The sequence below is a fragment of the Geotrypetes seraphini genome, chromosome 10 (genome assembly GCF_902459505.1).
Source record: "Geotrypetes seraphini chromosome 10, aGeoSer1.1, whole genome shotgun sequence".
In the NCBI taxonomy this organism is placed as follows: Eukaryota; Metazoa; Chordata; class Amphibia; order Gymnophiona; family Dermophiidae; genus Geotrypetes; species Geotrypetes seraphini.
This window is the reverse complement of record NC_047093.1, coordinates 34,489,550-34,512,832: the sequence shown is the minus strand read 5'-3', so window position 1 is coordinate 34,512,832 and position 23,283 is coordinate 34,489,550. Positions and strand designations below refer to the sequence as shown.

Genomic DNA, 23,283 nt, shown 5'->3' with positions numbered 1-23,283 from the left:
TTCTCTTTCCTCTGTTAAATCTTATTTCCTCTTCCTGCATTTTTGTTTAAAATACTGTGTTTTAGGTGGTATAGAGCCTATATTTCTGGTGCCTGTGGCTCAGGGTGACTAAAGTAGGGAAAATCCTATTATAAATCCTGTGTTTTAGGGTAGCACTGATAGAACCTGCATTTTTGTTTAAAATACTGTGTTTTAGGTGGTATAGAGCCTATATTTCTGGTGCCTGTGGCTCAGGGTGACTAAGTAGGGAAAATCCTGTTATAAATCCTGTGTTTTAGGGTAGCACTGATAGAATCTGCAGTTTTGTTTAGGTGGTATAGAGCCTATATTTCTGGTGCCTGTGGCTCAGGGTGACTAAAGTAGGGAAAATCTGTTATAAATCCTGTGTTTTAGGGTAGCACTGATAGAACCTGCAGTTTTGTTTAAAATACTGTGTTTTAGGTGGTATAGAGCCTATATTTCTGCCTTACTTGTAGTCTTACTTATAGTCCCACCAACCCCAGGGACCACTATTCATATACAGAGACCCATATAATCAGGACTACTCAAATCAAGTCACTTCACAACCAATCAAGATGACCTTTATTCTATGCAATCACTGTGGTGCTTTAATTCCAAGACATACTATTTGGAGGCTTAAGGCTTGCCCCATCTGTCTTCAACTTGCCAGTATTAAGGAGGAGCTCTGCAAACTTAAACAGGAATTGAATACAATTAAAGCAGCTTCCATCACTCCACAAAATCATACCAACTTACCACCTCTACCTCAAAGAATAAAACAGCCCAGGAATAAATGGGTCACAGTAGGCTCAGGAAGACTGCGACATATAACACAGAAACATCCACCTTCACTAATATTACCTCTACAGAATTCCTTCGCTCCACTAGTGCACTGCGATACTCAGGAAAACAGAAGGGAGGTGGGACTTGAACCAATGAAGGAAACTCAAGAGAACAAGAGCACCCTAAGTACAAATAAAAAAGCCAAAAACAGAAAACTATTACTGTTGGGGGATTCCATCATCAGAGGCATTAACCTTGGAACACAGGGCGAGGAGACCAAAATAGTGAAATGTGTTCCAGGATCCTCAGCTACCAGGAGTTCCAGGCAAATACTGACTATAATTAAGGAAGAAACTAAGGATTTTAACACTGATGTTGTTATCCATCTGGGAACAAATGACCTGGCCAACAACTCCACACTTGCAGCACAGAAAGCTTTTCGGGAGCTTGGTGAGGGCGTGAAACCTTTTGTAAAGACTTTAGCTTTTTCTGAAATACTGCCTGCATATGGAAAAGGAGAGCAAAGAGTGAAAAACACAGAGGACTTTAATAGATGGCTCAGAGCCTGGTGTCATCAAGAAGGCTTCAGGTACATAGGAGGATGGGGAAATACATGGAAGGACAAGAAGCTATATTGCACTGATGGGCTACATATTACTACAGCAGGAAAAAGAAACCTTGCAGAGAAATTTAGACAATATTTTTCTAGGCATTTAAACTAGAAGGTGGGGGTGGTGTATGTACGAAGGACAATTTATAGAGACCACCTCCGGCAAAAGAAAAGATGTGATAGTAGTAAAGGCTGCAACATAAGCAATATCAGCAACTCATTTCTTAGTATTGCAACGGAAAGTGAAACGACACAAAAATCCATACGAAAAAGGAGATTATCGCTGAAAAATAGCTAGAAAGCGATGACCACAAATGCTCGCAGTCTAAGCAACAAAGTTCATGATCTGCAAGCCCTGATATTAGAGGCAGATCTAGATATTGTTGCTATCACAGAGACATGGTTCAGTGAATCACATGGATGGGATGCAAACATACCGGGATATAATCTTTTTAGGAAGGACAGAGATGGTCATAAAGGTGGAGGAGTAGCTCTCTATGTAAAGATCAATATCCAAGCGACCGAAATGCAAGGGACCTGGGGAGAGGAAGAAGCGATATGGATTGCTCTGAAAAGAGAAGATGGAACTTCTATCTACGTGGGTGTAGTCTACAGACCTCCGACTCAATCGCAGCAAATTGATAAGGATCTGATTGTGGATATCCAAAAGTTTGGAAGGAAAGAGGAGGTTCTGCTGTTGGGAGATTTCAACCTGCCGGATGCGGACTGGAATGTTCCGTCTGCGGAATCGGAAAGAAGTAGGGAGATTGTGGATGCCTTTCAAGAGGCTCTGCTCAGACAAATGGTGACGGAACCCACAAGGGAAAAAGCGATATTGGATCTGGTCCTCACAAATGGAGAGAGTATCTCTAATGTTCGAGTGGGTGCTCACCTGGGTAGTAGCGATCATCAAACGGTTTGGTTTGATATAACGGCTAAAGTGGAGAGCGGCCGCACGATACTTAAAGTCCTAGATTTCAAACGTACGGACTTTAATGCAATGGGAAAGTACCTGAAGAAAGAGCTGTTAGGATGGGAGGACATAAGAGAAGTGGAAAGACAGTGGTCTAAGCTGAAAGGAGCGATAAAAATGGCTACGGACCTTTATGTGAAGAAAATCAATAAAAACAAGAGAAAAAGGAAGCCGATATGATTCTCCAACCTAGTGGCTGAGAAAATAAAGGCGAAAGAGTTGGCGTTCATGAAATATAAAAAAACCCAAGAAGAGGAGAGCAGAAAGGACTACAGGGTGAAACTGAAAGAAGCCAAGAGAGAGATACGTTTGGCGAAGGCACAGGCGGAAGAACAAAGGGCTAAAAATGTAAAAAAGGGAGATAAAAATTTTTTCAGATATATTAGTGAAAGGAGGAAGATAAAAAATGGAATTGCTAGGCTAAAAGATGCTGGGAACAAATATGTGGAGAGTGATGAGGAGAAAGCAAATGTGCTAAACAAATACTTCTGTTCTGTGTTCACAGAAGAAAATCCTGGAGAAGGACCGAGATTATCTGGCAAAGTTACACGAGAAAATGGAGTAGATTCTGCGCCGTTCACGGAGGAGGGTGTTTATGAGCAACTTGAAAAACTGAAGGTGGACAAAGTGATGGGACCAGACGGGATCCATCCCAGGATACTAAGGGAGCTCAGAGAAGTTCTGGCGAGTCCTATTAAAGACTTGTTCAACAAATCTCTGGAGACGGGAGTGATTCCTGGGGATTGGAGGAGAGCGGATGTGGTCCCTATTCATAAAAGTGGTCACAGGGATGAAGCAGGAAACTACAGGCCGGTGAGCCTCACTTCAGTTGTTGGAAAAATAATGGAAGTGTTGCTGAAAGAAAGGATAGTGTATTTCCTTGAATCTAATGGGTTGGGATCCGAGGCAACATGGCTTTACAAAAGGTAAATCATGCCAAACGAACCTGATTTTATTTTTTGATTGGGTGACCAGAGAGCTGGATCGAGGACATATGCTAGATGTAATTTACTTGGATTTCAGCAAAGCCTTTGATACAGTTCCTCATAGGAGGCTGTTGAACAAACTTGAAGGGCTGAAGTTAGGACCCAAAGTGGTGAACTGGGTCAGAAACTGGCTGTCGGACAGACGCCAGAGGGTGGTGGTTAATGGAAGTCGCTCGAAGGAAGGAAAGGTGACTAGTGGAGTCCCTCAGGGTTCGATGCTGGGGCCAATCCTGTTCAATATGTATGTAAGTGACATTGCTGAAGGGTTAGAAGGAAAAGTGTGCCTTTTTGCAGATGATACCAAGATTTGTAACAGAGTAGACACCGAAGAGGGAGTGGAAAATATGAAAAAGGATCTGCAAAAGTTAGAGGAATGGTCTAATGCCTGGCAACTAAAATTCAATGCAAAGAAATGCAGAGTAATGCATTTGGGGATTAATAATAGGAAGGAACCGTATATGCTGGGAGGAGAGAAGCTGATATGCACGGACGGGGAGAGGGACCTTGGGGTGATAGTGTCCGAAGATCTAAAGGCGAAAAAACAGTGTGACAAGGCAGTGGCTGCTGCCAGAAGGATTCTGGGCTGTATAAAGAGAGGCGTAGTCAGTAGAAGGAAGAAGGTGTTGATGCCCCTGTACAGGTCATTGGTGAGGCCCCACTTGGAGTATTGTGTTCAGTTTTGGAGACCGTATCTGGCGAAAGACGTAAGAAGACTTGAGGCGGTCCAGAGGAGGACGACGAAAATGATAGGAGGCTTGCGCCAGAAGACATATGAGGAGAGACTGGAAGCCCTGAATATGTATACCCTAGAGGAAAGGAGAGACAGGGGAGATATGATTCAGACGTTCAAATACTTAAAGGGATTAACGTAGAACAAAATCTTTTCCAGAGAAAGGAAAATGGTAAAACCAGAGGACATAATTTGAGGTTGAGGGGTGGTAGATTCAGGGGCAATGTTAGGAAATTCTGCTTTACGGAGAGGGTGGTGGATGCCTGGAATGCGCTCCCGAGAGAGGTGGTGGAGAGTAAAACTGTGACTGAGTTCAAAGAAGCGTGGGATGAACACAGAAGATTTAGAATCAGAAAATAATATTAAAGATTGAACTAGGCCAGTTACTGGGCAGACTTGTACGGTCTGCGTCTGTGTATGGCCGTTTGGAGGAGGATGGGCAGGGGAGGGCTTCAATGGCTGGGAGGGTGTAGATGGGCTGGAGTAAGTCTTAACAGAGATTTCGGCAGTTGGAACCCAAGCACAGTACCGGGTAAAGCTTTGGATTCTCGCCCAGAAATAGCTAAGAAGAAAAAAAAAAAAAAAATTAATTTGAATCAGGTTGGGCAGACTGGATGGACCATTCGGGTCTTTATCTGCCGTCATCTACTATGTTACTATGTTACTATATGTATATGTTACTATCTTTATTTATTTTTAAATATTTTTAAATAATTTAATTCATTAATAATTAAGTACTTAGCTTAGTGGTCGCAATGCAGGGATATCAAGCCAACATGTTTTGCTTAATAAGGCTTTCTCAAGGTGGTAATCCCTAGAATATAAATTATAGCTTTAATATCTTAGTCGACCGATTAAAAAGTGCCAAAAAACTCCATTATTTAAACATTGTCTAAACCTTTAAAACATTGGTTTAAATAACTCACCTTCCTTAGCAACAGCAGCAGATGAATCCAGAGATCAATGGGATAGCACACATCTACCAGCAAGTGGAGATAGAGAAACTGATTAACAGGTGGTCCTATTGGCTGGCACATCTCCTGCATCTTCAGTATGCTCTATCTCCCAGCAGGTGATGGTCACTATTCAACTAGCTCCTGGATTCTGGCTGTGACTGGATAGTTATTTTATCCTGTTGAGGTTTCTCTTCAGTGAGATGGCAATTTTATTTCTCCTGTTGAGGTTTCTCTCAGTGAGACAGGGGTGTCCGGCTGAATGGTGCCGGCTTTAGGGGTTACACCTAGGCCCCCCTCCAGGTCCCTGCCTCACCCTCCCTCTAATGATAGAGGGTCTGACTGGGTCTCTATTTTTCTTCTTTCCCTTCATTGTAAAAAAAAAAAAAGAGACCACATTGACTATTAAACAATTCTACCCTCATAGTGCTGAGCAATCGGCATCTCTCGGCACTATCAACAAAGTTGTGAGTATATGTTTTATTTGCAATTCTTTTCTGGTTTCTGGTTGTGGTGGAGCTGCGGGTTTGGTGTGAGTCTACAGAAGGAATATGTTTTTTATCCCAGGACAAGCAGGCAGCATATTCTCTACATGTGGGTGACGTCATCCACGGAGCCCCGACGCGAACAGCTTTTCAAGCAAACTTGATTGAAGATTTCAAGTTTGCTGGTGCTGCACCACACATGTGTGTGCCTTCCCACTCCACTAGAGGGCGCATCCCCTCCTCGTGGTCTTCAGTTCTTAGTTTTCCGTGGAGCCAGAAAGCCCTGTCATTTTTCTCTCCTTGTGTTCTGTGCCTTTCTAGCACCGTGGCTTCTTTGTTTTGTACTGGGAGTCGCTGTGTGCCTTTTTGCCTTCGTTCGATCGTCAAAAAAAAACAACACACCAAAAAAACATCCTTTCGGACTCGGCATCCGGAGGCTCCTGGGTTGCTGTGGCCGCTGGGCCTCAATCGGCTGCGGCCTGTTTTTCCTATGTCCCGGCCAGTATCTTAAAATCCTCAAGGCTTGAACAGACTCTCCTTGCTCTTAAAAATTTACTAATAGGGAGGCTAAACTTTAAACGATAAGGGTGATAACTGGAAAAATGCAGCAGTGTATTGTGGGCAATAGGTTTTCTATAAAGAGTAGTATTTAATTTTAACTCCTGTTTTATTATTAAAATGTCCATAAACTCCAGAGTATCCAAATTAAAAGTCGCTATAAATTGGAGATGTGGATCCCGAGTGTTAATCCATTCCAAAAATTAATCTAGATCTTGCTTCAACCCTGTCCATAGGAAAAAAAACATCATCTAAAAACGCTCTCCACAATAGAATATGTATTTTCTTCCCTCTTGTGTCCCTTTCGATTTGTCTTGCCTGTGATCCGGTGAGTCTTCCCCTCTATCTTCCTGCACAGTATCGTCCGGGTATACCGGTTCTCGAACCATTGAATTTCTCTCGGTCGACTGTCGGCTTTCCCCTTCTTCCTAGTTTAAAAACTTCTCAACTTCTCTTTTGATGTTGCTTGCAAGTAGCCTCGTTCCGTCTCTGCTGAGGTGGAGTCCGTCCTTCCTGAATAGCTTGTTCTTCCTACAGAACGTCATCCAGTTGCGCACGAAGTGGAATCCTTCCTCACACCAGCGCCACATCCACGTGTTGACTGCTTGCAGCTCCATCTGCCTCTTCTCGTCAGCCCTGGATGACATGATTTCAAACAATCTGCGACAAATTGTCCATCTGCTCAGGTTCTGAAGGTAAGATGGTAAGCGAGAACAGAGTCGGGTGGCATTGATACGAGGAGATAACTTTGAAGTCATTACAATTTTCTGATCATCCTGGCTGGTTGATGCATGAAGACGACCACTCCATTGCCTGGAACGAAAGGATCCAGTATCTTTCATACGTTCAAGTGTAGCATGCACCACTCCAAGTTAAATTTTCTGTGATATGAGAGACTTTCGTTTCATAAAGCAGTAACCTGTGCCCGGGTTTCAGGACTGAGTTCTGCTCCTCTTTTTGGCATATTTCTACAAAAAAAAAAAACCAAACTAAAATATAATAAATTTTAAAAGAAAACACATTTGTATCCCAAAACATCAGAAATCTCAATTAAGATTGGCTGGAAATGCAATTACTGTGTGTTCGGTTAGAGTTCACAGTTATTTAATAATTAATTATTAGAAAATAAAAATTATTGGAGAAATTATTAGTAAATACCACAAAATATTATTAGTTAAGTATATAAGCAACACAGGCAAACACCTACAAATGTGAACAGTAATTATTGTAGTATTAATTTTTCAGAAATGCTAGCATCAACACACATACAGTAGATATAAGATTTAAATCTATTCACCTGTGTTCTCATGGCTTTAGTCTGAATTTCTTCAAAAAACACTGAACTATCACAATGTTTATACTTTCAAGTAAACATGCTTTCAAGTAAACAAGCATTTACTGAATAACACTGGGAAATAAAATAGACCATTATAGCCTTAGGGCTCCTTTTACGAAGGCGCGTTAGGGCCTTAATGTGCTGAATAGTGCGCATGCTAGCTGTTACGCCTCCTTTTGAGCAGGCGGTAGATTTTCAGCTAGCGCAAGCTAATACGATGCATGCGCTAAAATGCTTAGTGCACCTTTGTAAAAGGAGCCCTTAGTTTTCTTTAGCACACTTGCAAGATCTATAACTTCTGACTGGGTGTTCACAAACTTTTGCTCCTTACTGTATTTATATACGTATACATAAAAAATGCAGAGATACATTGAAATGCATTAATAAAACCACAGTTATATGCAAAGATAAAATTGCAATGAAGTGCATACATAAGAACATAATCATATTGTTAGATCCAAAACCAAATAGAGAAAAGAGTACAAAGCTAAACAAAGGGTTAACAGATTAAGACTGGGGTTAATGAATTAAATTATAACAAAAGCTAACTTGAAAGTATGAACATATGAAGTTAAGAGTGTTTTTATCTTTGCATATAACTGGTTTTATTAATGCATTTCAATGTGTATCTGCATTTTTTATGTATCCGTATATGCTTTTTATGATGACACATCTAGACTCTTGACAAAGGTAGGATTGCCGAAACACTGTTAGTGTTGAATCCATTTGTTGATACCGGGCTGTTCTTCAATAAAAGTGTGCTTTCAATAACCCAGTGCTGAGTGATTGACATCTTTTACCTCACGACTTCTCATCTTTGATTGCCGTCTCTGTCACTGAGCATATATAACTCAGTAAACATTTATGCTCTTCTGAAGATATTCAGTTTACTGTTCCAAATATGAGGAGATGTGACTTGATAATGACGCACAAAAAAATTATTGTTGGGAGGAGCCTTGCAGTTTGGAATTCCCTCCCAGTGGATTTAACATCGCTTTGTCTACCTTTAATTTAGCTAGCTCCTTAGTAAAACAACCCTCTGAAAATCGATCAGAGCCTACCATTCCTCCCATCCCTATTCATATTTGTCTTTTGCAGTCCCGCTCCTAGCACTTCAGCTGTGAACAATTAAGCCTTTTCTTTATCAGCTTCTACATATTCTTCCCCTTCACTTTTGAGTCTCCCAATGCTACTTTTACACTTCTTCCAATCACTGATATATCTAAAAAAAAATATCTTTGTCTCCCCATTTTACCATGTCTGCTATTTTTTCTTCCATTTGTATCTTTGTTTTCCTGACTACTCAACCAGACTCTTAACTTTTCCAGATATTTTTGCATGTCTTCCTCTTTCTGCGATCTTTTGTAGTTTATGAAAGCTGACCTCTTATTCCTTACCTTCTCAGCTACTACATTTGAGAAACAAAGCGGCTTTCTTTTTCTCTTACTTTTATTATTCTATGAATAATTGATCTTATGTAAGGATTGAATCTGTTTGTTTTTGTTCCTAATTTGTTCTGATTTGTTTTAATATTTTATGTATGTAACTTTTTGTAAACTGTCTTGGAAAAAAAGGTATAGAAATTTTAAAAATAAATAAATAGGTCTGCTCCCCTTGCAATAATGTGTTTCAGTTTTGCCCACTGCATTTCTACTCCTTCCAAATGTTCCCATCCAGACAACAATTACTTGACCTAATCCCCCTTCTGAACAAAGTCTAGAACCTTTACTTTTGAATGAGCCCTCTCTATACTCATCTTAATATTAAACCGTACCATGCAGTGATCACTAGATGCCAGTTGATCACCCACTGTAACATCAGAAACACTTTTCCCGTTTGTAATCACTAAGTCCAGTATGACCCCCATCCTGCGTGGGTTCTATTACCAACTGCTGGAACAGATCTCCTTGTAGAGAATCCAGGATCTCCCTTCTTCTAGAAGACCCCGCAATAGTGATACCCCAATCAACATCCAGCATGTTAAAATCACCTATTAGAAAAACTTCCCCCTTTTTTTAGATATATTCTGAATGTCTACTATTAAATCTCTGTCCATTTCTGTTTGTGAAGAAGGCCTCTATATCAGTGTTCTTCAACCTTTTTGCACCCGTGGACCGGCAGAAATAAAATAATTATTTTGTGGACCGGCAAACTACTAGGACTAAAATTTAAAAACCCCGTTTACGCCCCATCTCCGCAAGCTCGGTCCCCGCAAACCATCTGATCCCATCTGCACAAGCCGCAATTATGATTTTATATTGAACGTATTTTATTAAAGTATAAAAAGAAACAATATTCTGAACCATTGTGATTTTATAAATACAAATATACAGAGCACGGACCAACAAAACCCCTGTCTCCCCTCCCCATCACATATATCCCCTCTACTATCAAGAAAACTGATCAAGCCAATTTATTACAGAATGCTACATAGAAATATCATGCTAACAGAATACTGCAGTCCCCAATTATGTCTCTAGCAGGATATATAATTCAAATCTGATATATTCTAATGACAAAATAGAAATAACATTATTTTTTTCTACCATTTGTTGTCTCTGGTTTCTGCTTTCATCTTCTTTTTACTCTTTTCCTTCCACCATCTGCCCGTTCCATCCAATGTCTGCCCTCTCCCCCTTCCATATGTATCTGACTTCTTTCTATGCCCCTCTTCCTTGTCCATCCTCCTCTCTCCTTTTTACATCATTCATTCCAGCTTCACTGCCTTCTTCATTTTTATCTCTCCTACACCAGATCTAGCATCTTTATCCCTCTCTCATTTCTCTGCTGACCCCCTTTCCAGCATCAATGTCTCTCTACTTTCTCATTCCTCTCTCTCCCCTTTCTCTCATCTGATCTCTCCATTCCACCCTGACCCCCTTCCCCTCCTGTAATCTCCCTGCCAGCTGTTTCCTTCCTTTTTTCTTTCTCCCTACCCTCCTTCCTTTTTTTCTTTCTCCCTTCCCTCTTCCCTCTATCCAACATTAACTCTCTTCCCATCCCTTTCCCTCCTCCCCTCCCAGCAGCATCTCTCCTTCTAACTCCCTTCACTCCTCCCTCTATCCAACAGTAACTCTCTTCCCATCCCTTTCCCTCCTCCCCTCCCAGCAGCATCTCTCCTTCTTCTCCCTTCCCTCCTCCCTCTATCCAACATTAACTTTCTTCCCATCCCTTTCCCTCCTCCCTTCCCAGCAGCATCTCTCCTTCTTCTCCCTTCCCTCCTCCCTCTATCCAACATTAACTCTCTTCCCATCCCTTTCCCTCCTCCCCTCCCAGCAGCATCTCTCCTTCTTCTCCCTTCCCTCCTCCCTCTATCCAACATTAACTTTCTTCCCATCCCTTTCCCTTCTCCACTCCCAGCAGCATCTCTCCTTCTAACTTCCTTCAAGTCCAGTAACAGCTCTCCCTTTTCCAGCACCTTCCCAGCCTCTTACAGTGGCTTCCTCCCCTTCCAGCAGCTCTCGGTACTTGCCTGCAGGAAGTTGCCGGTAAATCACTGCCCTGGCAAATAGGAGAGCTGGTGGGAGGGGAGGAAGTCACTATGAAGGCTCCCCAGAATCTTGTTCGCACACGCTGACCATCTCCCTCCACCTGCACCTGAATCTGAAGCTCTCTCCGGTCTAATCGCAACTTCCCCGCGGCCCTGTTCAGCAACTCGTCAGGGGTGGCGATCAAGACACGCTGCCGACGTCGGGACCTTCACTCTCTGAGTCCCGCCTATTTTGTTTCAACTTCTTGTTTCCAAACAGGCGAGACTCACAGAGGGAAGGCCCCGACGTTGGCAGCCTATCTTGATCGCCTGAGGCTGGGAGGAACATTAGTCAGCAGGAACCGCAGTCAGGACGAACCGCAGTCGGCAGGAAATTTAACTGCCGACTTGATCTCGCCGGCCCTGTGCGGACCGGCAGAAATTTTCTGCGGACCGGCGGTTGAAGAACTGTGCTCTATATCACACCTATCTAAATATATTCACCATTCCCTCTTTCCAAATTGATCCACAGTGCCTCTTCTTTGCCCTTCAGATCCTGCAATTGTGTGGCTTTAATGTAGAAACATAGAGAAACATAGAGTATGACGGCAGAAAAGGGCCATCGTCCCAACAAGTCTCACCCCTAAGCACTTCCTTAAAATGAACCCACATGTTTATCCCATTTTTTTTCTTAAAATCGAACACGTTGCTGGCCTCGACTACCTGAAGTGGAAGATCATTCCAACGATCAACCACCCTTTCAATAAAGAAATACTTCCTCATGTCACCATGAAATCTCCCACCCTTGATTTTTTTAACGGATGCCCTCTTGTTGCTGTAGGTCCTGTAAGGAAAAGGATATCTTCTTCCATCTCAATACGGCCAGTAACATATTTGAATGTCTCTATCATGTCTCCTCTCTCTCTGCGTTCCTTGATAGAGTATATCTGCAACTTACCTAGACTTTCTTCATCTGGGAGATCCTTGAGTTCTGAGACCATTCTAGTGGCCATTCGCTGAACCAACTCTATTCTCAGCACATCCTTTTGATAATGTGGCCTCCAAAATTGAACACAATATTCCAGATGAGGTCTCACCATGGACCTGTACAGCGGCAATACCACTTCAGGCTTTCGGCTGACAAAACTTCTTCGGATGCAACCCAGCATTTATCTAGCCTTGGATGAAGCTTTCTCCATTTGATTGGCAGTCTTCATATCTTCACTAAAGATTACTCCCAGGTCCCGTTCTGCAACAGTTCTTGTTAAAGTCTCACCATTCAGAGTGTAAGCTCTGCATGTGTTTCCGCTACCAAGGTGCATAATCTTACACTTTTTGGCATTAAAACTCAGTTGCCAAATAGTAGACCATTGTTCCAGTAAAAGTAGGTCCTGTGTCATAGTGTCGGGCACGGTAACTCCGCCCACTACATTGCATAGTTTAGCGTCATCGGCAAATAATGCAATTTTACCTCTAAGTCTCTGAGACAGGACCCTTATGAAGATATTAAATAGGATCGGACTAAAGACTGAGCCCTGCAGGACTCCAGTGATCACTTCCGACGTTTTGGAGGGAGTACCATTTACCACCACCCTTTGAAGTCTGCCACTGAGCCAATCTTTAACCCATGCAATCAATGTTTCTCCTAGTCCCAACAAACTCATCTTGTTCATTAATCTACGGTGTGGGACACTATCAAAAGCCTTACTGAAGTCCAAATACATGACATCCAGGGACTCTCCCTTATCTAGCTTTTTTGTTACCCAGTCAAAGAAGCTGATTAGATTGGATTGGCAGGACCTTCCCTTTATAAATCCATGCTGGTGGGGATCCCTCAGTCTCTCGTCGTTCAGAATCGTATCTAATTTGTGTTTAATCAACGTTTCCACAAGTTTACACACTGTTGATGTGAGACTTACCGGTCTGTAATTTGCAGTCTCTGACCTGCATCCCTTTTTGTGCAGCGGAATGACGTTAGCTGTTTTCCAGTCCAATGGGACTTTTCCTGTGCTTAGGGAAAGATTGAAGAGCACAGCTAACAGCTCTGCCAGGACATCTTTCAATTCCCTAAGCACTCTGGGGTGCAGTTTATCTGGTCCCATGGCTTTGTTCACTTTGAGCCTTGATAGTTCTTGGTAGACGCTGCTGGTGGTAAATTCAAAATTCCGGAACGGGTCTTCTGAGCTCTCCCTTGTTTGCAGCTGTGGACCGGATCCCAGCGCCTCACAGGTAAAGACTGAGCAGAAGTATTCATTTAGTAGTTCGGCTTTATCGGAGTCCGATTCTACATAGTTACCGTCGGGTTTCCTTAGGTGCTCTATTCCATCTGTGTTCCTTTTTTTTGTCACTAACATACCTGAAAAAGGATTTATCTCCCTTTTTAATATTCTTAGCTAAATTTTCTTCCATCCGGAGTTTGGCATCTCTGACTGCTGTTTTAACAGTTTTAGATTTCACCAGATAAGTTTCTTTAGCTTCCAGTCGTTGTGATTGTTTGTAGGATACAAATGCTCTTTTCTTCTGTTTTACAAGTTTTGAGATCTCCGTGGAGAACCACTGGGGTTTGTTATTTCTCCGTCGTTTACTCACGGTTTTTATATAAAGGTTGGTTGCTTCCTGTAGGGTAGATTTCAGAGCTGACCATAGTACCTCCACACTATCTGCTGTGTCCTGGTTTTGCAGCGCCTCATAGACAAAATCTCCCATGCTCTTGAAGTTAGTGCCCATAAAGTTAAGGACCTTTTGTTGATGTGTTTGACTTAATGAATCCTTCCTGAGGTGAAACCATACCATGTTGTGGTCGCTGGAGGCCAACGTAACACCTACTGAAACCTCTGTGACACTATCTCCATTGGTGAATATCAGGTCCAGAATCGCCTGATCCTTGGTGGGCTCCAATACCATCTGTTTGAGTCGTGCTCCCCGTATGGAGGTTAGAGCCTTCTGCTGCTGCTGGTCATAGCGGAAAGTTTGTTCCAGTTTGCATCAGGCATATTGAAGTCCCCCAACAGTACAGTGTCTCCACGCAAAGTGATGGTCTTAATGTCTTCGATTAATTCTTTGTCTGTGTCGTCCTGTTGTCTTGGAGGTCTGTATACAACACCATGACACAGGCATTTGTCATTTTCCCTGGCAAGGTTCACCCAGAGGGATTCCCCAGTATACTTGATACCTGTGATCCTGGTAACTTTGATGTCATCCTTGATGTATAGTTCTACCCCCTCCTCCGGTTTTGCCTTCTCTGTCTCGACGGAGCAAATTATATCCTGGTATAGCCATATCCCATCCATGGGAATCCGAGAACCAGGTTTCAGATATTGCCACCACATCTAGGTTGGCGTTCCTGATTTCCGTCTGTAATTCCAGAATTTTATTGCCTAAACTGCGGGCATTAACGTACATAGCCTTCCATATTCTATGTTTGCCCGGTCTGCATGGAGATTTTCCCGTTTGAGTTAGTTTGTCCCCTACAGTACTGTCTGCAACGGGATCGTTAACATATAACGCTGCTCCCCCTCCTTTTCTTCCTACCCTATCTTTCCTCAACAGATTATAGTCCGGTATAACTTCATCCCAGTCATGGTTCTCTTTGAACCACGTCTCCGTGATTGCCACTATATCCAACTCATCTTCTTCCATCACAGCGTCTAGATCCAGAATCTTGTTTCCCATACTTCGAACACACTTTCCAGGTAGGTGCTGGAAATATAGGCCTTTAAAACCCTGGCCTATGTTTCTGGCACAGCTCCGATTCTCCAAATGGCACCGTTGCATGATTGACATGCGACCAAAGCCACTTTTGTAAGTGGCTATTGATGTAGGCACCATTTGGAGAATCCGGCACTTAATGCTTATGTTAAAGTCAATTAAATTCGTTTTCCTGTAATACCCTCAAATTCTGTCTGTCTTCGTGCCTTGTAAATTATGTATCTTATGCTTTAGTGTCTTGCCCTAATCTCTACAAAAATTTGTTCCAATTTTATTTTTTTTTTGTTTGAAAAATATGCTTTTCTTTTGCAGTGCCAGAATCTACTAAGACCAGTTCAAGCCAGCCCCAACCTGCCGGTACTAGTACCAGTACTTCCACCAGCACTATTACCAACAGCAGCAATGGCAAACGTGCATCTGCCAATGGCCAGCCACCAGCTGCATCCCGTTACCTGCCTCGTGAGGTGCCTCCACGCTTCCGCCAGCAAGAACAGAAGCAGCTATTGAAGAGAGGTCAGCCACTGCCAACTGGGACCTTGACTACTGCAAACCCAGCACAAATTACTGGACAAGTAGGGGCAAATCCTCCTCCTCAGCAAGGGCCAGGTGGGCCACACCTTCCCAGTAAGACACAAACGGGTAAGAAAATATTTAATCTCTCCTTGCATTAACTTCTATTTTAGCTGTAGTGCAATATTTTTACTGTGAATTAAGTGGGGAACTGCAGAATTGTAGTATGACATCAATAGTGATCAAAGTAATGGAAACATTTCCTGCAAGACAGAATAGATGAGCTGTATGGTCTCTGACTGCTGTTATGTTCTATCTAGTCTGCCCGTCTATAGCATGCCTGTTAAGCATTTCCTTCCTGTCCTTCAGAGATTCTCTGTGCTTGTCCCATGCTTGTTTGAATTTTTATGTCCTTGCTTCCACTGGGAGGCTGTTTCATGCATACGGTACTTTCCTTTCTGTAAAGATTTTTCTTTCTTTTATTTTGTTTTAGAAAATCAATTACAGTATTTACTTACTTTTTTAAAATTTATCATTTGCTTAGGACCTAAGGGTTTACAAAAAAGAAGAGTACATATTAATTAAAAAGACAATGCAATCGCAAAACAAAATAATAGAAAAACATAACTTAAGCCAGTGTTTCTCAACATGTGATACACGTACCCTTAGAGGTATGTGAGCTGCTTGTTAGGGGTATTCGCCGCCACTGATATTGCCCGTCTCCGCCGCCAGGGATCCCTCCTTTCTGCTTGCCCCCCTCCGTCAAAGCCAATCCAACCCCAGCCTCCAGTCCTCTCAGCTGGATCTGACCTCTTCCCAGTTCCCGATTCCCCCACCTATCAGCTCCGCACCGCTGTATTTTAAAAACTTTGGGCAGCCAGTGATGCAACGAAACCAGCCTCCTGCCATCTGCCTGCCCCTGAAGTGTTCTTTCTGCAGTCTATGCAGAACGCTGCAGAAAGAACCAGGGCTGTGGAGTCGGTAGATAAATGTTCTGACTCCGACTCCTCAGTTTTTTGTACTTCAGACTCCGACTCCAGGTACCCGAAATTTCCTCCGACTCTGACTCCTCGACTCCACAGCACTGGTTAATTTTCAGATCGTTAAAATGGAATGTCAAGTTGAGAGAAATTAGCATTTTCGACACCACCTTCTTTTTGCTTTTAATCAAGGTTCTAGGGCCGCAGAAGCTGCTCGCAACATTTGTGCTGTGTATAGCTGAAAGAATCGCTCGTGATTGGTATGCCAAGTTCAAAAATGGAGTCGGTAGATAAATGTTCCAACTCCGACTTCTCAGTTTTTTGTACTTCTGACTCCGACTCTGACTCCTCGACTCCGACTCCACAGCCCTGGAAAGAACACTTCAGAGCAGTGGCAGACGGTGGGAGGCAGGCTTTGTTCCCGATTCCCCCACTTACCAGCTCCTCACCGCTGTATTTTAAAATCTTCAGGCAGCCAGAGGCGCAACGAAGCCAGCCTCCTGCCATCTGCCTGCCCCTGAAGTGTTCTTTCTGCAACGTTCTGCCTACGCACAGTCAGAAGGAAGTGCAACCAAAAACTCATGAAATTACCAGACAACAAAGGTAGGAAAAATAATTTTATTTTCAATTTAGTGATAGAAATGTGTCCATTTTGAGAATTTGTATCTGCTGTCTATATTTTGCACTATATTTGTCTATTTTTCTGTAGTTGTTGCTGAGGTGACCTTGCATATTTTATCCCAGGAGAAGCAGTCAGCATATTCTCACATGTGGGTAATGTCGCCGACGGAGCCCCGGTACGGACACTTAAAAAGTGCATCTCCACTTTAAGACTTTCAGAAAGTTTGCAATAGCCCATACCGCGAATGCACAAGTGCCTTCCCTCCCGACATAGGTGCGTGGTCCCTCAGTTTCTTAGTTTCCGTTGAACTAAGAAGTAGTGTTTCAACTGCCGTGGAATGTTTTTGCCTTCCCCTGGTTTTCATGTATTCTAGTTATTTAATTATTTAATTTCTTATTTTATTTTTCATTAAATCAAAAATAAAAAAAGATTTTTAAAAAGTTAAGTTTATTGCCATCTGCGGTGTTTTGGCCCTGCAGGGCCTTGTCGACCATCTTAGCCATCGAGTTCGATTTGGCGGTGGTGGTATTCCCGTCCATGTCGCACCCGCTGACAGGTTTTAAAAAGTTAAGTTGGTGTGCACACACTATTTCACTCACAGATCCTCACAGCTGGTGTCTCCAGTGTCTGGGTCCTGAGCATCACATTCAGACGTTTAAGCGCTGCTCTTCTTTACAAAAGTGGACAATTAAAAACTGCATTTTGCAGCAAGAGAAACTTTTCGGCGTCACCATGGAAGCAGAGACATTGCCGACTCCATCAAAGACACTGATGTCGAGGACTTCGACACCGCCAGCTGCGCCACTATCAACACTGGTGTCGCAGCACATCGTGCCCTCGGGTAGGCTGGCTAAGAAGCCATTCACTACCCCATTAAGGATGCTGGTTACAAATGCATCGAGCCAATTCATGCTGACCAAGCGAAAATCCCAACGACCGGTCCCCTTATCAAGTAGTGTCTCAACATAGGCATCTTCCTCCCCGGATTGTGTCGCAGTACCGGTGCTTAGTCTGTGGCTTAGCTCGATGCTTTGCTTCGGGAGGAACTCAGGGACCAGTTCCACCTATTGCTCCTGACACTTCTCCGGTGCTGGTCCAGCCTGAACGTACCAAGGCCACAACCACCAGCACCGTCGATGCTCCATTGGTGCATTCCAGTGAAGCGACTCATCGTTCCAGCTCAGCTCTTCTAAGCAGCAATCTCCTCAATATTATTCATTGTCTTCCAGACACTTTGACCGAAGTCCTGTAAGGTGTCTCGAAAGAGAAAGCATTCCAAGATCTTGACACGTGAGCACCACTGGTCAGGTAAAGTGTCTAGCAAGAGGAAGCATTCGGAGACCCCGACACCGGAACGGCACAGGTCGAAGCAGACTCCGGCCCAGATCCCTCTCCATCATCCACCAAGGCTGAAGACTGTCCAACATCTAACTCTCCTAGACGTTCCCCAGCTCAGGCTACCTCTCCTACAGAAAAACTGTCCTTCATACAAGAATCTCGAATCAGCAATCTCACTACCGGTGGCTCCCAGGAAACTGGAATCACTATATAAAGTAATCTCTCTTCCAGGTTTTGATAAGCCACAACTTCCCCATCAATCCCTGGTGGTGGAATGTACGTTAAAGAAGTCGACGAGGTAGATCCAAGATGGCCGCGAGTGGCTGAACTTCGGAAGCGTCTCCTGAGCGTTCGGTAGATTTTGCAATTTACCTGTTTAAAATTGATCAGCTTGTTCTGAGAATTTCCTCATGCCTAAGAGGAGAGGGAGAAGTGCCGCCGGAGCCTTGCGGCGCTCTGAAAATCCTCCTCCTCTCACTATTGAACAGCTCTTGACTCGGCTTCAGAGGGAGCCGGTAACTTCGGGGAATCGCCCGCAGGACTCGGCGGTACGGGGTGACGCCACTAGGATCCAAGAGCTAGAGGTCACGCTGAGCCCGGAAGTAAGAGACACTCCCCCCCAACCGCAGCATACTAGCTCGCCGCAGGCACAAGGCGCGTCCATAGAGGCAGTGCCGGTAGCCCAGGAGGCTGGTTCATCATCGAGCTATGTTATGGATCTATCAAAAGACTTTTTAAGTCTGGAGAGGGATACTGCAGCTGGAACATCAAGGAAAAGGGAGGCACAACAAGACTTGATACCCACAAGTTTGGCAGGTGAGACTTCTTCCTTTTTGGTTGAAAAACCCACTGAAATTACAATGGAGTCTCTTTGGGACTTAGTAGTTAAATTAGGAAATTCATTGAACCCACAAGTTAAAGTACTGGAAATGAAAATTGATAAGCAGGAACAAGAACTGACTCAATTGCAATCAGAACTGACTTCCGTTACAGCCATCTTAAAAAAAAATGAAAGTGAGATAGTAGGGGTTAAACAAGTACAAGAAACTGTGATTAGAGATAATACAAATATCAAGATGAAACTGGAAATCATTGAAAATGGCCAACGAGCCAATAATTTGCAGTTCCTAAACTTCCCTAGGATATCTTCTATGTCTCCTAGGGAAATGTTAAAAAAAAACTTTTTGGAGATTTTCTCAGTTTCAGAAAAATTAATTCCACCATTTACACAAGTATTTTACCTGCCTGATAGAAAATTGGATCAGCAATTGATCAACGAGGGACAACAGGAATCAAAATTGGACATTACTGGAAAGTTCAATGAAGGAATTAGTTAAACCTGTGACATTGCTGGTAACAGTTGTATTGATGCCAGATAAGAACTGGATTATGAAGATGTTCTTTAAAAATAGAACTAAAGAGTTCCTGGGTCAGAAAGTACAAATTTTTCCAGATGTTACCAAAGAGACTCAAAAACGAAGAAAGAAGTTTGTTATTAAAATCTGGTGTAACTTCAGTGGGAGGAAAATTTTTCCTTAGATTTCCTTGTAAATGTATTGTTCATTATGGTTCAGATAAATATGTTTTCTTTGATCCGACACACCTAACTAAATTTGTGGCGTTGAAACGTCTTGAGAAAGGTGAAAAAATGGAAGTAACAACAGAAACACATGATTAAGCTCCCCGCGATGTCATCCACTTAGATTTTCTTAAGTTTAAGATTAATATTATGATCTTTTTGTTTTATCTCACTCTATTGAAGTCCAGGATCCAATAATTGTGGACTAGAGATTGTCCTTATAAGGAGAAGATGTTATGATATTTAATATCTTCTATATTGTATCGTAATTTGTTTTCTTTTTCTTCATTTTTTTAAATACAATCTTACTGTACAAGATGTTTATGCTTGGGAATATTGTATAAAATCATAAATAAATAAATAAAAAAAAAGAAGAAGTCGACTTCATCGGGGAGGTTTGGACTGCACTATGGATAAGTTTGGCAGGAGACTTTACCAAATTTCCATGTTGGCCAACAGGGCGGTCAATTATAATTTTTACTTCTCCTGCTACTTAAAGCATCTCCTCAAACAGTATCCTGCTTACCAGAAGTATATTCCTGCCTGCAAAGTAAAAAGGTTTCAACAGCTTGTCTCCACTGTACTTCAGCTTCACAAATATATGGTGCATTCTGCCTATGATACCTTTGAACTTATATCCAGAGCCTCTTCCATGTCTGTTTCCATAAGGAGACTAGCATGGCTTCAGGTCTGAGACATGGATGTCAACCACCAAGACCGGCTTGCCAACGTCCCTTGCTTGGATGATGAGCTTTTTGGGGGGATTCCACAGACACCACAACCCAAAAGCTCTCGGCCCATGAGACTTGAACACGTTAGTTAAGCCGAAGAAAAAAACAGCCCCATCGAGACCTTTTAACCCTATTTCATCCTACCAGAGGCGGTTTTCAGCTAAGGCTTCTGCTCCACCACGGCCTCAGCAGAGGAAGCAGAAGTAACAACATCCTGCTAAACCTCAGTCTGTGCTCCAGCCAAATCAACGCAGCCTTTTTGACCTGCTACTGGAGAGTATAGCCTCAGTCTCTTTAAGTCAACCTTTTCCGCAGCCGATAGGGGGATGTCTTCAGCTTTATATCCATCGTTGGGAAATTATCACCTCAGTCCTTTGGGTACTGCAAACAATTTGGGAGGGTTATGCTCTACATTTCACCGCCATCCCCCTAGATCAGGGATCTCAAAGTCCCTCCTTGTGGGCCGCAATCCAGTTGGGTTTTCAGGATTTCCCCAATGAATATGCATTGAAAGCAGTGCATGCACATAGATCTCATGCATATTCATTGGGGAAATCCTGAAAACCCGACTGGATAGCAGCCCTCAAGGAGGAACTTTGAGATCCTTGCTCTAGATCATCCTCCAAGAGAGTCTGCTTTCAACCCTCAACAGTCCTCTCTTCTTCAGGAGATTCAAGCCCTTCTCCTCAGTGCCATCAAAGAAGTTCTGGTGGATCAGCAACATGAAGGGTTTTACCCCTGCTATTTTCTAGTGCCGAAGAAGATGGGAGGTCTGCGACCAATCCTAGATCTCAGAGCTCTCAACAAGTTTCTGGTCAGAGAAAAATTTTGAATGCTATCTCTAGGCACTCTCAACGATTGCCTATGCTCTCTGGATCTAAAAGGAAGCCTATACTCGTATTCCAATTCACCAGGCTTCCCAGAAATATCTCAGTTTCCAAGTGGCTTCTCACCACTATCGGTACAAGGTCCTACCATTCAGCCTAGCATCTTCCCCAGAGTCTTTATGAAATGCCTGGTTGTGGTGGCAGTGGCCTTGAGATCTCAAGGTCTTCAGGTGTTTCCCTATCTGGATGACTGGCTCATCAAAGACCCGTCCTCTCAGGATGTTGTGCTAGCAACAAATCGCACCATCTTGGGATTTGAGATCAACTTCCCCAAGTCACAGCTTCTTCTGTCGCAAAGATTTCAATTTATAGGAGCGATTCTTGCCACTACTCAAATGAGAGCGTTCCTCCCCCAGAATTGTCAGGATACCCTGATTCAGCTTTGTCATCAAGTGGACCAGCTCCAGTCCTTATCAGACAGGCGAATGATGGTTCTTCTGGGCCATATGGCATCCACGGTCCATGTGACCTCCTTTGGCGAGACTTCATCTCAGAACCCCTCAGTGGTCTCTAGCCTCTTAGTGGTCCCAAGCAACGGATCCTCTCACACAACATATTTCTGTGACATCGTCTCTTTGACAATCGCTGCAGAGGTAGATGATTTCATCCGATCCAGGGGACTCCTGTTTCATATTCATCCTCATCACAAAGTGTTGATCATGGATGCGTCAACTTATGCCTGGGGGGGCGCATCTGAGTGGTCTACAAACTCAAGGTAATTGGTCTGCCAAAGAACGGAAGTTCCATATCGATCTTCTGGAACTCAGGGCAATGTACTATGCTGTTAAAGCTTTTCAGCATCTCATCAACAGTCAAGTCCCTTTGCTTCGCACGGACAATCAAGTAGCAATGTACTATATCAACAAGCAAGGAGGCATAGGATCTCTTCCTCTTTGCCAGGAAGCTCAAAATATTTGGTTTTTGGTGACGACTCACAATATCTACCTGAGAGCAGTCTACATTCAGGGGGAACAGAATTGCTTAGTGCAGTGATTCCCAACCCTGTCCTGGAGGAACACCAGGCCAATCGGGTTTTCAGGCTAGCCCTAATGAATATGCATGAGAGAGATTTGCATATGATGGAAGTGATAGGCATGCAAATTTGCTTCATGCATATTCATTAGGGCTAGCCTGAAAACCCAATTGGCCTGGTGTTCCTCCAGGACAGGGTTGGGAACCACTGGCTTAGTGGACAGGCTTAGTAGAATTCTTCAGCCTCATGAATGGACGCTCAACTCTGCAGTTCTCCATCTCATTTTTGCTCAGTGGGGCACTCCTCAGTTGGATTTGTTTGCGTCTCCCCCACAACATAAGTTGCCCCAGTTCTGTTCCAGACTTTACTCACCTCACCTCCTGGAGGCGGATGCATTTCTGCTGGATTGGCCACACAAGTTTCTCTGTGTGTTTCTACTACTCCTCTGGACTCTTTTCAGAATCAAGCAGGAGTCAGCCACCATGATTTTCATAGCTCCTCGGTGGCCCAGGCAGCCTTAGTTCTTCCTTCTACTTCCAAGGAACCCAGGCCTCTGCCGATATTTCCATCTCTTCTTACAGAGTCAGGGTTAGCTGCTACATCCCAGGCTTCAGTCTCTGCATCTGACAGCTTGGTATCTCTCTGTCTGAGAGCAGCTGAGCTTCTCCTCTCTCATCCGGTGCGAGTTATTCTAAAAGCCTCCAGGAAACCAGCCACTCAACAATTTTATCAGCAGAAGTGGATGCATTTCTCCTCCTAGTGTCTTCGTCATCATCATGATCCAAAATCCATTTCAATTTCACTACTCACCACCCACCGACAGCTATCCAACTAGCAGACCATTTCAAAAATAAGATAACCAAGATCAAAACCGCATTCAACAAAACTCACACCCACCTTGACAAGATAACAACAAACCCTTCAACAGGAGAAGCCATTGCCGCAGACAGAAGCTGGACAGTCATCCCCATATTACATTGGTCAGATATGAATCGACTCTACAAAAAATACAGCCAAGCTTCTTGCGACCTAAATAACTGCCCCACCTACCTGTTATCAAACTCCTCCACCA

At 43.3% G+C, this 23,283-nt stretch overlaps 1 protein-coding gene across 6 annotated transcripts in view; it reads left to right on the top strand.

Annotated features, from left to right (window-relative positions):
* The window catches only part of TNRC6C (trinucleotide repeat containing adaptor 6C), a 351,118-nt gene that overhangs the window by 142,364 nt on the left and 185,471 nt on the right, over positions 1 to 23,283 (top strand). For all 6 annotated transcript variants that reach the window (XM_033960128.1, XM_033960129.1, XM_033960125.1 and 3 more), the window contains one exon: positions 14,904 to 15,230. In XM_033960128.1, coding sequence (XP_033816019.1) covers positions 14,904 to 15,230 — 327 coding nt within the window. The remainder of the gene's footprint in view (positions 1 to 14,903; positions 15,231 to 23,283) is intronic.